General features: G+C 40.1%; 1 protein-coding gene across 3 annotated transcripts in view; it reads right to left on the reverse strand.

Annotated features, from left to right (window-relative positions):
* Positions 1–514: 514 nt before the first annotated feature.
* Positions 515–15,537, reverse strand: part of MORC4 (MORC family CW-type zinc finger 4) — a 49,433-nt gene continuing 34,410 nt past the window's right edge. The window contains exons 11-17 of one of the 3 annotated variants that reach the window (XM_036924983.2): positions 12,913–13,041; positions 11,081–11,146; positions 10,622–10,670; positions 9,065–9,240; positions 2,235–2,910; positions 1,694–1,939; positions 515–1,343 (exon numbers count right to left, since the gene is read on the reverse strand). In XM_036924983.2, coding sequence (XP_036780878.2) covers positions 1,263–1,343; positions 1,694–1,939; positions 2,235–2,910; positions 9,065–9,240; positions 10,622–10,670; positions 11,081–11,146; positions 12,913–13,041 — 1,423 coding nt within the window. In that variant the 3' untranslated portion in view covers positions 515–1,262. Of the gene's footprint in view, positions 1,940–2,234; positions 2,911–9,064; positions 9,241–10,621; positions 10,671–11,080; positions 11,147–12,912; positions 13,042–15,537 lie in introns of all 3 variants that reach the window. The other 2 variants (XM_057495285.1, XM_036924982.2) reach the window with 2 other exon arrangements.

Consider the following 15,537-nt stretch of genomic DNA (forward strand, 5'->3'; position numbering starts at 1 on the left):
TTAGGTGGTGTAGTCTAAGGGATACCAACTACATGTCCCTGCTCTAAAGTAGCTTCCCAACTATCTGCAATTCCAACTTTGGTGATGCATATTTTTTTGAGTGTTGAAGCCTTCTTTTTTGAGGATTCCTTATTAAAATGCAAATACCACAGAGAGGGGTGGGTAGATGGATCACGATTTAACCTTAGCTCCCTCTACATTAAGCTTATCACTCCTACGAAACACATTTCTCACATTCCAGCTTTTTCCATGCCTTTGTTCATGCTATTATTCCAGAGGTAAAGCTCAACCTAACATAAATTATAAATATAACATTACCTTCAATGTTCACACACTCTCCCATTTGATTCCCAAATCCAAGACTACTCATTCTTTTTAAAAACAGTATTTTTTCCGATGTAAGAACAACAGATTTATTACAGAAAACTTGAAAAAGGCAGGAGATAGAAAAAAGAAAAAATATCAACCACAGTCCTATAACCTAAGAAAAAAACAGTATTTTTTCCAATGTAAGAACAACAACACGTTTATTATAGAAAACTTGAAAAAGGCAGGAGATAGGAAAAAGAAAAAATATCAATCACAGTCCTACAACTTAAAGAAACAATTGTGTGTTAACTTGGTGTGTGTCTTGTGTTTCCAACTAGGTTCTTGAGGGTTGAAAACATGAGTTATACTTAAGTTATCTCACAACACCTAGTACACTGGACCCAATATTTGCTGACTGATTTAACTTAAATGAATACAAACCACTTCAGAAAATATGAAACAGGCCTAGTATTTAAGTCACAAAAGTCAAAGCTTTCAGGTCACCTGGTTTGGTGACTATTGCTTTTTTGTTCCTGAAACTCTTGAAAGCCTATTTAACCAGCCTCTTTCTCCACACCAAAACTGAGTAAGAAGCAGACTGATTTAAGAGCCAGGGTTTACTCAAAGATTCTCTATATAAGGCATGAAGGTGAGAGAGAGAGAGAGAGAGACAAGTGGGGGAGGGAAGGAAGAAAAGAAAATAAAAGGGAAGGGAAAGGGAGGGGAAGGGAGGGGAGGGGAAAGGAGAAGAGAGGAGAGGGGAGGGGAGGGGAGGAGACAGGAGGGGAGGAGAGGAGAGGGGATGAGGGGGAAGGAGGGAGGGAAGAGGAGAGGGGAAAGGGCAGGGCAGAGAAAGGTATAAGAGTATATAGTCTAGTGCTCAATCTAGTATGTGATTTGCCACCAGAACTGTATACAGGATCCCATCCACTTGTTCTGAGTCAAACCTGATCTTAGGAAGCTCCAAGTGGGGGAGGATAGAAGTAAGGAGATAGCTGACATGGATAAGCAGCTGTGTAAGCTTTGCCAAAGCCCTGTATGATGGAGTGAGGGGGCAGGAGAAGAGATGACATGAAGTCACTAGCCAACAGAACACAATGAAGCTCCTTAAAAATAGGCCTACATTTCTCAACGACTATGTTTGCATTAACTAGAAAGAAAGAAGAAAGCAAAATGCCACCAAGCACATGGAGACTGGCTGCAGCTAAGGAGTAAGGCCTTACTCCTTGGTGGCAGAGGGACTAATTAAGGCTTCCTCCCTCATCTGCAGCTGGCCAGGAACTGGGGATCCTCAGGGATGCTCCCATTAGCACTCACAAGCTGGTAACTAAACCTTAGGAATTGACCTTTCTAGGTCATCTCCCTCTGGGGTCTGATAGGAGACCTGAGCCTTCTGCAGCACTTCCAGGTGTGTCTCTGTCTCCTTCAATTTCTTTTCCAGTTCTTGCTTTTCTTCTTTGGTTCTTTCCAGCTCAGCTTTCAGCATGTGGAATTCAGCTTGGCGAAAGCCCATGTGTTTCTTACTCCAATACAAGCTTTCTGTCTCCTGGGTATTGTAGGTCATCAATTCATATTGGATTTTCTTGAATTGAGAATGCCAGAAATTCCGCTCCTGTTCCAGCTCCACTACCTGCAGTCCAAGAAACAGAAATTCAATGACCACATGATACAAGAGTGCCCCAAATTGTCCCTAACATATTCCCTCTGTGAGTCCTCTATACATATTCCTCTACTTATGGATTTTCTCAATCCCAGAATATGGGAGGGAAGCCCATCAGAGTTTATATAATCTGAGGTACACCACAGAGAGATTCAATGGCCTATTTTGCTTAAAGGCCTCAGAACATGAAATCATCAGAGCTCACTGTCTCTGGTCCCTTGGTTACCATGATTTCTTATTCCCAGTGATAAAGTGTTACCCTAACCTTTTGGTGGAGGAAATTTCTTTCAGCCCAAACATGTTGCAGTTGTTCTGTGGTTCTTTTCAGTTCTTCCATCTCGCTTTGGTTCTTCGACTTTGGCACATTACGGCCTCTACTGTCCTTGCAGTCTCTTCCTTTCTCCCCTCTGGCTGTAGCAGAGACCACAGAAGAATAAGGCACTAGGCTCCAGGATTCCCCTGCTCTTCTTCTCTCAGAAAGGTCCTCTCTGCTGAAAGGGATCAGCTGAATGGGAGATCCCGAATCTCTAACACCTTTGGCAACACCGACAACGGCTACAAAAGGTCCCTTGTTGACTTCCTCCTTGCTTCTGTCTGTGTTGCATCTGTTGGATTCTTCTGCTACCAATATTGGCATCTGATCTAATCCTTCAGGGGGCAGGGACCCCTGCTGTTGATATTGGGCCCCAGAATTCAGATTGGAAACCTCCCTATTCTGACTGGTATTCTTACTCGCTTCTGGGTATTCTGGGTAAAGGTATGGCAGTATGCTTCTCTCAGAACTGGATTGATCTTGGCTCTTCTTCCCTTCGGGGTAGGCAACAGCCGCCTCTCCACTCCTGTAAAAGCCAGGCATGCAGTAATCTAGAGGAGTTGTTGCGGTCTCCTGGAGCCTCCTTCGTTTCTCCACAGGTTCCTGACCCAGCATCCTTTTGTATTTACTGCAAGAAGAAAAGGAAATTACATGGTAAGCTGTCAAACACATGCTCAGTATATTCTTATCCTATGGAGTCCCTCTTCAAATTTTCCATATTAAAAATGACTCGAGCTGTATCCACGAATTGTTTCAGCTTAGAAATACAAGTTTGCCCCCCAAGCCCCAACTCCTTCACGCATGCAGTTTGCTAAGATGGCAGTTGGTCTTAAGGGAGAGATGAAATCAAAAGGTATGAAGAGTGGCATCTGGGTATAACAGGACCAGGTTGACCTTGGTAAGAATTCTGGAAATAAGATCAAAACCAGCGTGACTTAGAACTGTTTCCAAGAGGCAAGTAAAGGAAGAAAAACAAAAACAAGAAAATATATACAGGCAAAATCCCCTAACACGAGAATGGAATAAAAGGTCATAAAGAGCCTAGTAGAGTATGAGGAGAACCGAGCCAGCTCATTAATTTAAGTGTCATAAAAACCTTCCAGAATCAAAGACTTATGCACATTTTTTATATTACAACAGAACACCACATAGTTCCTTTGCCAGCCAACTGGATTGTGGCTATTGCCCATTATTCACTTGTAAAAGTTAGTTAAAACACAGGACCCCAGTCAGAAACAAACTGAATTGGCCAATTCAAGTCATTTCCCCATTTGGCAAAGGAATTCCCCTCTGTCAGGGCAAACAGGCGCTCCCTCAGTTCTTCAAGAAAGCCCATGAGTGACCTCAAATCACCTCCCATTTCTGGCTGCTATATGCACTAATGGTTAAAGGAACGAATGGAACAAATGGTGGCAGTTAAATCCATAGGCAGTTTTATATCATATAGCAGGACAGGACCAGCATTTTTATTCTAGTAACTATTCTGACCTCTGCAGAAAACCAAGAAACTTCAAGATAAAAATCATCTTTCAAATTTTCAGTGAGAAAGAGTCAGGCAACACATTGGCCACTTCAGAGTATTTCAAGGCAGCTCCAAATTTTCTGCAATTTCTGAGAACATCTGTAAGACATCTCAAACCTTAGCTTCCTATAGTGTTCTGAATGTCAAAACTAGTGTTGGCCCAGAAATAAAACTGGTCTGCCATCTTAACAGATCTTGTTGTGTCAGCCTTAAGAGGCAAGCAGAAGGGTTTAGGGGCTATATAAGAACAGAAGTCTCATCTTTAAACATGTATAAGGGACACTGCAAATGGCCCAGGAAGATACAGCACTGAGGAAGCTAGTAAAACAGTCTGCAGGTGTTGAGAGAAGGGTATGTGATACTGGAGAGCAACAAGTTTTATGAAAGGCAATTAAAGGCAATTATCTGCTTGCTTTTAATTTGCTCACCTCTAAGTGTTCTGTCCTTACTTGTCTTCTCCTATCTACCTGCATTTCTTTTCTTTGGTAATTTCATACAACCTTTTGGCAATAACCTCTGGGCAGTAAGTAACTCCCAAGTCATTCTCCCAGCCCTGATCTCTGCTAGTGAATTTCCAAACTGCCTGTCACACATTCCTTCCTGGAGCTCCCACAGGTGTCTCCTTCAGGATGTATGAAATTGACCTTTTATTTTCCCCTTCAAACCTGCTCCCTCTCCTGTGGCCTATTTGTGCCACCAGCGAACTCAGTACTTTTATGTAGTTCTACCACTATCAACTCTCAAGTTGAAGCTTTTATTACCTCTCTTGGGCTACTGCAGTGGCTTCCCCAGTCTCTCCTTCTCTCACCTCCAGATCATCCACTAAGTTCATCTTCCTAAGGCATTGCTCTGATTATGTCACTCCCCTATTTAATATCTATTTATTGCTCCCCACAACATAAAAGCTCGAATATCTTAGCTTGGTATTCAAGCTTTTCCACTCTAAAACACAGGACACATTTACGGAGCACTTACACTGCCAGACAGCGTGGTAAGTGCTTAATGTGTATGTTCTCGTGCAATTCTCCCAATAACCCCAGGGTAGGTAGTACTATTATCTTCATTTTTAAAGACAATGCCCAGGCCTAGAGAGGTTAAGTAACTTTCTCAAGATCATGCAGGTAGTAAATGGCAGAGCTAGGACATAATTTGGCCCCAGGTTTCTCTCTCATTACTTCCCATCACAAACATCAGCCAAATGGAATGCCCCTTTTCTCATGTTGCTTCTTTTGATTGGAATGTCCTTCTCCTCCCCAAAACTGCATGTCTAAATCCAGCTCAAATGCTACTTCTGAATTCCAGTAGCACTTCAGCACCCTTATAACATGTATCATTTTCTACCTGTGTGTGTGTGTGTGTGTGTCTATCTGTCTCACAGGAAGATTAACTGCACTAGATGGGGATGAGGAAACAAAACTTCACACATAAAAGGCATTCAAAAAGGAACTATTATGTGAATGAGAGAAAAATAAGTGGATATATTACTTCCTGGTTCTATAAATATCTAATTGCTCCTGAGTGAGTGCAACTTTGGGCTTATGCACAGCCTTCCTAAATACCAGAGTTGACTATGATCCCAGAAAAGCTATTCTTGACTGTATTTTTCCTTGGTTCTGTTACCAAACTTTTGACTGCTCAGCCATTTTGCTTGTTGTAATTTGTACCATGGAGCTATGAGTGCTCTATTAATTATTGTCCGCCGGGATTTCCATTATTTTTAACAATGCCCTTAGGAATGGAATTTTCCATGATCTGTTCCACCTAGTTCCTTCAGGTAGAGCTAAGGAGTTCATCTTTAAGGCCTGCTTCTCTCCCTAAGCAGAATCAATTGCACCACTGTGTAAATGCTGAGGACAGGGACAGTGGCCCACTTCTTCAAGACTGAAACTTTTTCTTTGTGAATGGGTGCTGGGATGGTTTTTGCCTTGCTCTTTCTGGCATGATCCTCTGCCCGATTATCAGCAAGCTTAGGCTGGAAAAACAGGGGTCCAGTGCTGTTGGTATGCTTTCCCTAGTTGAGTGCTTCCAACGTGAGTGGAGGCTGGGTCAGGGAACAGAAAGCTGAGTGAGAGAAGAGAGGCCCAGTCCTCTTGGGTCTGCCCGGAATAGAGCTTCTACAAGACAGAACTGGGGGAGATGAGAAATGTCAGAGGCCTGCCCCTCCCAAATGAAACCATAGCTCTAGACTAGGGGAAGACTAGGGGAAATGGGAGACCCCAACTTCTTTGCTGGATCTACCTGGATTAGAATTCCTTGAGTAGTTTTCATAAAACAGCCTGGAGGGTATAGGAGCAAGCTAAATGTCAAAGACTGGCTGTTCTTTCTGAGATTTAATAGAGTTTCCTGAATGAATGTTTCTCCATTTTCTGTATACCCCTAGGATAATAATTAGAAATCTGTAGTGATTATTTTATTTTAATAATTTTTTTCTAGTCAAATGGTTATTTATTGGTGAAACAGTCTACCACTACTACTCATTTCTTCATTCTGGAAGTATCTCAAAGATTATCTTTTAAAATGTTAATACTGATCCCTGAATCAATCTTTTTCATTTGCAAAATCATTCTTCTATTTTTATCTTGTTCTTGTTGTTTCAAATATTCCTTTAAACATGTTAGAGTATCTCCCCTGTCCTCCTTCCACCATTACAGCATAATTTCGATTTGGGGGTGGCGGTTATCCTTTTAAAACATGACATATAGCTTACTCGAAGGTTCTCTAAATATCTAAATACATTGCAGCCACTCATTTTCTCCTTTATCCATATGGTTATGGCTACTTTAGACTTTCCTTATTACCATTCATATGAAACCTAGCATGTATCAGACACTGACATATATAACTTTGACTACCATAAGCTCTCTCATCTTTGACTCCTTCACTACCTTAGAATACTGCCTTTCATACAGTAAACACTCAAATGTATGCAGAATTAATGAACAAAAGGGGATTAACCCCTTTAACAGAAATTTAACAGTCTTCCCCTAAAAGGTTATGTTCGCTTACATACTGGCTGAACCTATTCTTTATTGCAGGTCCTCCCCTCCCCTTGCTAGATTTGTGAGACTTACAAAACTGTTTTCCAATACACCTCCAGAGGCCCTACTACATCATATAATCTACCCCACTGGAGTTTTTAAAAATAGGGATACTCTAGGCATTACTTTATCTAGAATTAAAGAGCTGTACTACATTACCCAAGGACCCTTATCAGCTTAAAGTCTTGATAATCTTTGTAACTCTTGACTAAACCCATTACTCCATTACACTGTTTTACTGGAAAACCCTGTATACTTTACTAAACTCTTGAGCACCTTCACATTCTCCTATAAAAAGGCAGATTCTTTCCAATCAGTCTGAATACTGCATACGTGTAGCTTTAAGTGACAATCGTCATTTACTGACCTTATGTAAAATATGACGTTAGCAGCATCAATTATTACATATCTCTTTCTCTTGAAAGAATACTATTTTCAAATTAAAATTACAAATGAACAGCCAAAGTACTTTACCTTGGCCTCTATAGCCAAAACCCAAATCTGGATGTGGCAGTCCCATAAAAATTCAAAAAGAAATCCCATTAAAGGCTGATGAAGTATGCCACCCAATGGATGAACTGTCATACTGCACTCATAAAATACACATACCTAGATTAGTATTTGTAATCCCCTTCAGGTTACCAAAAACTGCAACAGAGTAACAAAACAGCGCTGATGAAAAAGGAAAAGTGGTCAGAGCTGTGAAAGGACAGCCTTTAAGAGCAATGATACCTTGTTACTCCAGTTGCAATTCTGATGCATGACCACCTCAAGGACATCAAAGTAGAGAAGTGACACTGGGCTTCAAAAACACATAGCACAGCACTTTACTGTACCCCCTCACAACCTACAATGGGAGTTGGAGAACCACGAATGGGAGCAGAGTAGAATTAGGCTCAAGCCCTGGAGACTGACAGAACTCTTTCTTCTCATCCCTTTGCTGCACAGTTCAATCTTAGAGATTCCTCCTTCAATAAGACTCAGATTAAACTACTAGTTATTGAGTACCTACTATCTTCCAAGGCACTGTTCTAGATGCTTTTATACAGGTTCTCATTTAATTCCTTTAGAGTTTTATTAGCTTTGCTCCTAACAGCTTATTTCCTCTTGAGGCTTTCTGTCATGTTCAGGGGGTCACAGGGTTCTTCCAATATCTACAGGGCTTAATTGTGGAAGAATCACTGAATAGAAGACTTGCACAAGTAGGGATATTTGTCTAGATGAGAAATGGAAAATATCCACCTCAGAAGCAAGAAACAGGGAGAAGAATCAGTACCACTGGGAGAAAAAAAACAAGAGCTATTTTTTATCCAATTATGTATCTCATGGCTTCTATCTACAATATGGTAAGACAGCCAAACTGAAAAGGTTCAAAGAAAGATTTACAACCCATTCTATAATAGTCACATTACTGATGACTGTAGAAATTTCTACTTGTAGAGAGCAACTCTATACCTTCCCAATGGTTTGGCCCTGCGGTAATGAGAAGCACAACAGAGAGGAGAAAGTAAGTCCTACTTAGGAGTCCTGAGTTCCAGTCCTATGGCAGTACAGGGGCAGACATATCTTTCAATGCTTCAAATACTCCTGATATTTAAGAGAAAGAAAAGGTATGTTCCTTTCTATTATAAAGACTAACAAAATAATATTGAAGAGGTGCTAGAAGATGAAAAAGTAAAGCCCAAGGCTAAACTTACACTAATAATTTACTCAAGGCAATAATGAACTAGAAAAGTTTACCTAATGGTACAAACTTCTAAGTTATTTTTATATGTGACCAATATGTTCTAGGCCTATCAATATTCCTAAACTTCAGGAAAGAAATAATGCTTAACTGTAAACACTACCTTACATTTGTATAGCATATTATGCTTTACAAAGAGTTTTAAGGTCCATTATTCCACTTAGGTAATTTCTAACATAATGTGGATATAACACATGAAAGAGCATTTGCCAAGATGATCACCTCAAAAAAGTAAAAAAAAAAAAAGAAAAAAGATAGACTTGATACGGAAGCTGTAATGTTGAAAAATTGGGGGTACATGCAACACACAATTCTATCAACCCAAACTGGTGTTTCTCACATGCATTTCTCCAAAACCACTTCTGAATTCCATGCTGGGCCTCAGGAAAAACATAAACATGATAACCATACCAACTTACTTTACAGGAAAATGGGCCCTGAGACCTGTTATTGAAGAGAAACTATATTTTTTACCAACCTGGAGAACTGAAAAATACTGAAATTCAGAGGCTTAAGTTGAAAAGGAGATGTTCTGCTTTCTTCTCCAACAGATGGAAATTGGCTAGGGCTATCAATTCTCTCACATCCAATTGTCTTTTTATTCAGTTCATCCATATCTTGAACAGTAGCAATCTTCAGTGGATTAGTAAATACCTAGCAAGAAAAGAAGCGATTCATAAAAATCCCTATTTTGAACTACATACCAAAGGATGAGTCAATTCTTCTGATGCTAGGAAAGAACACTTGGCCAAATAAAAAGAAACTGTTTCCTACACAAAACAAACAGCGCACAGTAATGTACACTAGAACACTGAACCCAGGCACATTCAGTTATAACCTTATCACCCAGACACCAACAGACCTCCCCAACTCATTTATTGGCTCCTACAGTCATCCCACCCACAGAAAAACCCCAGGCCCCCTAACCACTGTCTAATCCTCTCCTGTGACCTGGTGTGTGGCTAGGTTTTCACTCCTCTGAGATCTGTGATGAGGGTAGGGGTGATGGAATAAGCACTGCAGCAAGTGTCAGTGCTGGTTTTGGAGAAATGCATGCGAGAGACTAAGTTAATATATTTACAGTGCACACACACAGACACATGCATCTGGGATCTTGTAGGAGAGCCAGATTATGAAGATGGTATGCATGATGAAGGTGAAGGAATATAAAGGGGAGGTAAACTGAATGAGGACAGGGCAGTCCCAGGAATCTCCCAATCTCTAGATCAGACAATTAAGCCAAGACATTAGGGTATGAAGCCTGTATATTCATCTACCTGGTCTCAGTGGGATGTCAGAAGAAGTATCAGTATTAAATTGCCTCTATCCTCACCAGTCTGACCTACCCTGATTGAGTACCTGGAGGGTGAATCTAACATGCGACTAGTAGACATCTCTGGGAGAGGATCTAGAGGAAAATCATGCAGAAAGGCAAGGTTGGGTGGGGAAGATACATGGGTGCTATGGTGGCTGCCAGGAAAGGAGTGTCCCTGAAAGGACGGCCAACCTTATTGCACCCTTCAGCGTCCGGAGCTGGGCAACCATGTCCGAGAGACAGTGCTCCTGAAAATTCAAAACAGCAGTCTTTATAAAAGCCAGTCAGCCTGAAAGCAGGGAGGGGGCAGGGGCATAAAGAACCACCCCTTCTTCCCGAAAGGAAGGAGGAAGGCATCACCCCTGAGTCCTGGAAGAAAGGAGACCGAGGGAAACCAGAAACTCAATAGGAGCAGCCTGTATGAGGATGGAACACGGCCCTGGGTATTCTGTGACGCTGAATGTAACATTAACACTGTCCAGAATCTGTAGTGCATGCAAATCTGGGAAATAAATGATTTGGCTCTTCTATTTAATGGTGATCTGAACATCTGTAACAGCAGATTTAAAGCAAGATCAAAAGATGCAATGAAAAAAAGACCACCAGAAGAACAATTCCGTGATTTCTATGCAGCTTTCAAGATTGCTGCTTCCTTCAACCTATGTCCTCTGTTAGGGAAAATTCTGCGTGAGAAAAGGATGATGGTGGGCTGTCTCTCACCTGGTTGTTCTCATTTCCCACTGGCACCTTCTTCTCAACAGTTTGATCTCTAGGAGAAGATAAAAGTGCTATTTAGTTCACTCATGAATTTCTTAGGCTGAAATGGATTACCAGTTGCGGATTTAGGCTATAATATTCCTTCCAAATTAGAAATAGTGTGGATCTCATTAAGTAACCCAGGGTGACTTTCTGAACTCTGCTACTTAAGAGAGATTTCAAATGCTCCTTCAAAAGAAATGGGGGAAGGGGAGGAGAGCGACAAAAGACAAACACTAACTGAGACATTCAGGAGGTGATTAGAAGGAGTAAAGAGTTGGGAGAACAGAGAGGTGAGGAGGGAAATCATTAAAAACCAAAAATGAAAGAAATTCCTCTCTCTTCTCAAATTCCCCTGTCCTGTTGGGAAGGGTGAGGCTCTGCTATTGTAGGATACACAACACAGCCTCAGGTATACTCAACTGTTTCTTCATCTTCCTCAAGTGCAGGTCTTCAAAGAGTTCTTGCTCCTCTGGAACAGAGCATGTCCTGCAGTGAAGAGAAGAAATCATCTTTTGGAAACAAAACATGCCCTTCACATTTAGCCTTTAGTTTCCTTACAACCATGACAAGAGAGGTCATAGAGGTTAACAAGGCTCTAACATTATAGAGTTCAGATTCTACCCACATGACAAAGCCTGTGGACAGTTAACATGTAGCAATTCTCATTTCAATGCACACTATCATCCAATTATTTTTGGTGCATATATCACCTTTCTCCCAAAACATTCAAAGTACTTGACAGCTACAAGATCCATATGATGGTAGACAGCCAGAAACATAACCTCTGTTTTTAACACAGTGACGTTCAAGCACAAGAGAGACTTGCTTGAGGTTCCATGTAGAGAGAACATTGCTGAGACTAGAACCTAGGGCTTTTGCCTCCTGTTTACTAAGAAAGTAATTCCCAAGATACAGTACAGGAGCATGAGAATCTCTAAACTAGGTGAAGATGCCTGAAAAAGAGAATCAGAAGCTATGATGGAGAGCAGCAATAAGGGATGAGAAGCTTACACTATAAAAAGAACAGAACAGAGATGAGCGAAGAGGAGGAGGATTCTATAAATGAAAAGATATTTGCTATATGGAAAGCATAAGGAAGAGAATTTTAAGAGTAAAAACTGAGAGAAGTACTAGAAGATGTAGTCAATGGTCAAAAGTACTCCCAGAAAGAAAGAAACAAAAATTAATAGTAATAGCAAACCCTGTGTTATACCCATTATATAAGGGGGCAAAGTGTCCTGGAAGGCTATGTCTCCTGGACTAAATGTAAACTGATAGGAGAGACAGTACTTAAAACTGAGACTTGTAAGCACTCAGTCCCATATTCTAATCACATAACTCCTTTACTTTCCATGGAGAGGTGCTCAGGCACATCTGGAGACTATGGGGGGAATGCTTACTCATTACAGACCTAGACTTCATGTATTTAATTTTCTTCATTTTAAACTTTTTCTAAGAAGCATACTGTTTTAGTACCTTTTTTGTATCAGCATTTTCTTGCAGAAAAAAAGGAAGTCACAGCTGAATTAAAGCAAACTGAGCTATTATTACGAACCTATGATGATTACCGTGTCAAATCATAAATATTGGTTAAACTGAAATGAATGCCCATGGATATGCCAGAAACTATACAGATGTTAGATGCTATAAGGAACACATGGTATATTAGGAAGGCAAACATGTAAACAAACAGCATTAAATGTCCAATAGGTTCTACAACAGATTTAGGTATGGGAAGCATATAAAGAAAATCACCAACTCAATCTGAAATGTAAAGAAAGTCTTTGTTCTCAAATAGTTTATAATCTCTTGAAGAGCCAATGTATGTACTTATGAAACATCCAAAAAATACAAAACACTATGTGAACAGATGTCAAGAATTAAATACCACAGGAAGGCAGAGTAAGATCACTGTAAACTGTTGATAGGAGACTTATCACATAAAATAGTTAAGCTTTCCAGATGGATATTATTTGGATATGTAGAAGGAATGCAAAAAGTCACTGTAAGCAAGTGGAATGACACTATCAAGTCATGGAGAAGCGCAGAAGCATGGCATGTGTGGAAAACAGTGAAGCCACAGGCCTGGCTGAAGGTATGATGAAAAATAAGGCTGGATACGTAGGGTGGGACCATTTAGCACAGGGGTTTGAACGTCAGGCTGAAGAGTGTGGACTTGCAATGAAAGGGGTCTTAGAATATAGAAATAAATCAGGAGATATCTCTGGCATAATACTGAGTCCTAAACTTACCTGTACAATGGATGGGAATTATAGTAACAAAACCATCTTGCAGGTAATGTAGAAGGATCAACCTTGCCAAGAAGCTTCCTCCATTTAAGACAGTCATCACACTGTACCCACGTCTGGTCAGGAATTTTCCTGAATGCAAGGAAACACAAGTATGACTGTGTATATTCTAGCTCTGTGCTCTGTGTTACATTAGATAGGAACCCCTTAAAAGTGAAATGGCATAATTTTACATATGAAATGAGTTGGAACTCTTACAGTCTACGTGTCTAAAATGTGTGTATCTTGAACATCACAGATAAAATCATGATAGAATTATACCAGATATGGATATGAAAACTGGTAACAAGCATTAACATCGTGAGCAACCACTATTTGTGGAGGTCGATAATATTTATCCTGGGACCTCTTGTTCTAAGCAAACAAGAAAGTAATTTTAACTCTAAAATTTATTAGCTTAGCAATATATATATATATTACAATACTACGAAGAACTAAAACCCATTAGGTTGATTGCCTCAAAGTTAATCTTAAAATGTAGTATGAATTTGGTTGAATTTCATAAAACTAGAAATGGTAGCTCCAGACCAACAATTGGGCTATATTATTAAGATAAAATTCTTCAGAGTCTTAAAACACAAAGCCACTCCCATCCCCCCGAGGAAGCAAAACCCAGTCACGTAAACCTTAGAGAGCATTTTTTCTCTGTGGAAGGAGGTGGCCCATACATTATAGAAGCAGCCAGCATCTAAGGTGTGAAAGGCAGACTGAGTGGAAAGGGAGAAGGCTGGAGAAAAGATACAGACGAAGGGAAGATGGCCACCTAGCGCAAATTTGAAAAATATGTCATTTAGCCTAGGGTGGGTTTTGTGTTTAGCACATTTATACTGCTCTTACACTAGACATTTCATTAGAGTGGTGTGGTTCTTTTATGTCTTCAATATTTTTCTTATCTTTTTATATAGTGCTTTTTTCTAGTTAGAAAAGTAAGCTTATTATAGGAAAACTGGAAAATACAGAAAGATATAAAAAAGAAAAGCTACTCATAAGTCTAATATTCAAATATAACGTCCTTTTCTTGTTTACAACTGTTTTTAAAAAGAAAATTCATACACAATTTTTGATATACGGCTTATCTCCTCTCCAGGCTGCTCCAGCCTTACAAACTCTAAGCTCTAAGCTCAGGCCTGACCTCTGGTGTCTGTGTACTTCCATACAGCCACTGTTTTATTTACAGCCAGAGCCAGCAAAAAGCAGTTTCAGCAGTGGTTGGAGGGGAGAGGAAAGGTCATATGAGCTTTGGTTTTACATGTACATGCACAAAAGAGTCTCTTGCAGAAGCATGCCATATTACTCTCTTTGGGACAAGCATGAGAGACAGCAACTCCTACCTCAGGTTGCATGTAGACCATGGTACCGGTAATTCCATCTAGGCAGATAGGAGAGGCTTTTAGCTCACGCTTGCAATAAATAGGTAGTTGAAGGGGCTATACCACATTCCCCTCATTGCAACCTTCCAGAAGATTGTCATGGTTCAGAACTTGAGTTTGAGGGCCTGACTGCCTAAATTTGAACCGTGGATCACTTTCTACCTATCTAATCTTGAGCAAGTTACTTAAGTTCTCATTAAGCTCTCAGTGTATCAGGGTCTACATTTGTGAAGAAATAATAATATCATCTGTCTATGTCACAGGTTGTTGTGATGGTTAAATAAACACAAATACATGTAAAGAAAGCCTTTGTTCTCAAATAGATCAGTTCCTGACATATAAGTACTCAATAATCATTGTTATAATTCTGCCTCCAGAAAGGCTGTGTACCATACACACACACACTCCAGCAATATATGAACATCTGTTTCATTGTATTAACCATTGCTTATTTGAAAGTCAAAAACATGGCATCTCCTCTTAACTTGCACTTCTTTGAAAACCAGGGAGGTTGGATATGAGTAGAGATCTTTAGAATAAGAGAGAGAGATTCATACAGCAGTCAATTGGGTTGCATTTGAAACAAAAATTTTCTATCATACATTTGTCTGATGATTTCCAATTAAAACACAACAGGTGCCTACCGTGAAACGAACTTTTAAGACTCTCATCTTTGTCTTAATGGTGGTGTAACTGATTGTATATGTGTTGCTACAGATTCTATCCTCTGTATTATGCTCCTTTCCTGGACTATTGAGGAATTTCATCCTGATCCACAGGTTCTATGTGTAATTCTGTCTTATGTTCAGTAAATTCTACCTCTTTTCTGATATGCTGAGTTCTCTTCTACTCTCAAATTCCTTGGTATAGTTCCAACAATGTTTCCTAGCAATGAAGAGAAGGTAAGTCTGCTAACATTCCTGAATACTTACTATATGCCAGGGACTGTGCTAAAAATGTTATGTCATCTAATTGAATATCCTCAGAGAGGTGACACGATGTGAGTCACCCAAGATCACCCAACTATTAAGCAGATCCAGACTTTCAACCCAGGAGTGTCTGATTTAAATGGCCATCATCTTCCACTATATCACACTGCCTGTAGGCTAAACTGACAGTACTCAACTCTTCATTTTTATGATCCAAGCCACCCAAGTGTTAAACCAGTATGAAGAGGTCTAGAGAATGATAAAATTAG

Source organism: Manis pentadactyla, chromosome X, assembly GCF_030020395.1.
Source record: "Manis pentadactyla isolate mManPen7 chromosome X, mManPen7.hap1, whole genome shotgun sequence".
Classification (NCBI taxonomy): Eukaryota; Metazoa; Chordata; class Mammalia; order Pholidota; family Manidae; genus Manis; species Manis pentadactyla.